Source organism: Montipora capricornis, chromosome 6 (assembly GCF_036669925.1).
Source record: "Montipora capricornis isolate CH-2021 chromosome 6, ASM3666992v2, whole genome shotgun sequence".
Taxonomy (NCBI): Eukaryota; Metazoa; Cnidaria; class Anthozoa; order Scleractinia; family Acroporidae; genus Montipora; species Montipora capricornis.
The window spans coordinates 52,003,985-52,006,484 of NC_090888.1; the positions used below are offsets into that span (position 1 = coordinate 52,003,985).

General features: G+C 37.0%; 1 protein-coding gene across 3 annotated transcripts in view; it reads left to right on the plus strand.

Moving 5' to 3' along the window:
- LOC138052466 (flavin reductase (NADPH)-like) overlaps positions 1-2,500 on the plus strand; it is an 11,404-nt gene that overhangs the window by 128 nt on the left and 8,776 nt on the right. For all 3 annotated transcript variants that reach the window (XM_068898976.1, XM_068898974.1, XM_068898975.1), the window contains exons 1-3: positions 1-30; positions 248-418; positions 1,868-2,070. The exon at positions 1-30 is cut by the window's left edge and continues 128 nt beyond it. In XM_068898976.1, coding sequence (XP_068755077.1) covers positions 1-30; positions 248-418; positions 1,868-2,070 — 404 coding nt within the window. The remainder of the gene's footprint in view (positions 31-247; positions 419-1,867; positions 2,071-2,500) is intronic.

The following is a 2,500-nucleotide window of genomic DNA, read 5'->3' on the forward strand; positions in this document are numbered from 1 at the left end:
TGTTCGAGATCCTGCGAAAATCGAAAAGAAGTGAGGGTTATTTATCTCACTATTAAGGATCTGGTGTTAAAATGCGACCAAGAGCAGGCAATTCCATTCGCTGTTATAACCTTTTATTATACTTTTATGTTTGAAATGAAAGTTGGAATCTTCCAACTTTCATTTTACTCTATTCCGCAGTTGAAAAGTACAGGTATGATACTTCATGTATTATGAAAAAACTCCATTCTCAATTCATGTTCTTTAGGCATCCTAACTTAGAGTTATTTAAGGGCGATGCTTGTGATGTGGAGAGTTTTGCTTCTGTCCTCGTGGGCAAGGATGCTGTGATGTCATGTTTGGGAGTGGTTGCCAGTATATTCAACCCAACAACGTTTTACTCAGAATCTTTGCATGCACTATTGGAAGGAATGAAGAGGTACTGTACCGAGGATAAATTACAAGATACAGGGCCATTTTTTACACCTACCATATTTACTCGATTAAGCACCGCCCTTGAATAGACACCGCACGTGATTAAATGCTACAGATGGAAGGAAAAGTACCAATAAATGCTACCCTTGAGAATAAACATCGCACCCAACCAAAAGAATGTAACTCAGTAAAATCTAAACCAGCCTTGGAAATTTATTTTAAGTTCGAAGTAGCCATACAATATACTTTGCAGCTCTTTCACTTGATTAAGCTCATTCTTCAGAATTCTTGCAATGTGCAGAATAGACCATATTCCTATTCTCGGTATTTGACTGGAACTAGCTTGCAATGGAGGCTAATGCAGGGGAATCTTTTCAAATGCAAATACTTTTTAATATATTCCCCTGAATTAGCCTCCATTGCAAGCTAGTTCCAGTCCAATACTGAGAATACGAATATGGTCTATTGTACTTATGTTGTTAAGGCCAAGAATTGTACCAGACAAGTATAACAAGACTGACCTCTCTGACTTTAAACCTGTTTCTGTTTTAAGTAATATTTACAAATGATCTACCATAATTGTTGTCAGTGATTTAAGAAATATGATTTTGAAATTAATGCCTCCCTAGAATGAATGGCGCATCGGAAGCACTCGCAATTATTTTAATAAATGTTGTGGCGTTTAATCAAGTAAATACTGTATGTAACTTATGTCCCTGGTGCTCTGACATGTTTCGACAACCAAAATTTGCAGGAGGTCAGGACAAAGTCGCCAACATTTTTGTTGTTGGGAAAGTTTTTTAAGGGATGGGGGAAAAAAATTTTTTCATTAAATGTATATGGATTAATCCTGTAACTCTTGAAGCATGGGGTACAGGTACACTGGACAGTACATGTAGGTCAAGAATAAGGGGTTTCAAGTGTTGATGATGAAAAGTTTTGGAAGTGTTGATGATGGAAAAATAATTACTTTTTGGGATCTCTCATGGACACAGATGAGCAATCCAAGTAGTCATCAATTGAGGCTGTCTCTTAGTCAGTCAGAGACAGTCAGTCATCTAGTCCCAGTTGTTCGAAAGGTGGATAGCACTATCTACTGGATAACTAAAATTAATATGATACTGCCATCTTTTTTCTTCGCATGTGGAAGTATGGCTGCAGTCTTGGGCTCTTCGTGACTCCATGTTTGAAAATCAGTTTGTTAGTCTATTAATCTGTCAGTCCATCTTAATAGTTAGGCTACAGGTTGCTTAATTAGCCAGTTGTTCTAAATTCTGACCATTCAGTCAGTCAGTCTGTCAGCCAAGTGGGTAATCTGTCGGCCAGCCGGCCTGGCAAGCATCAGCTAGTCAGTCAGTTAATCAGGTGCTCTCGACTGATAATCAGTCAATATGACTGGTCGTCAGCCTGTTAATGGGACATCACATCATTCGTTCCATCAACCGATTATTAGATGTGAGGTTAAAAGACTGGTGACCATGACTGCATGGTGTACTCAACCAGGACCAAATAACAAATGGCTTGTAGACTGGATTATCAACCCACTTCTACTGAATGGTATGATAAAAGACATGGCAACAATGGAGGAGATGCTGGAGAGAACGGATCCTGAAATGTTGGATTACACCATTGTGAGACCGTGTGGTTTGGTTAATGGTAAGTTTCATTTTGCTTCTATAATTTATTAATTCATAATTTATTCATTTCTAGTGCGCATCTTAACATGACTATGATCAGATGCGCATTCTTAAGTTATAAATACGAGAAATAATAGATAAATATCTAACTAAAAATATGGCAAGGACTATGTACTAATACATTAAAAATATATACAATATGATAAAAATTAATTGGTAAATAATTAGCAAAAGTGTTATTAAAATCTCTGTTTAAGTATGAATGCATGTCTAAAATGAAAGGTCTTAAGATGAGCTTTAAAACTATTTACAGAAGTGATTGAGCAAAGCTCACTAGGCAGAGAGTTCCACAATGACGGTGCTGCGATGGTGAATGCCCGATCTCCCATCACCTATCAATGAACTTAAAATTTCATTGAAGATTGTAATAAGATTAATGACAAGAATTT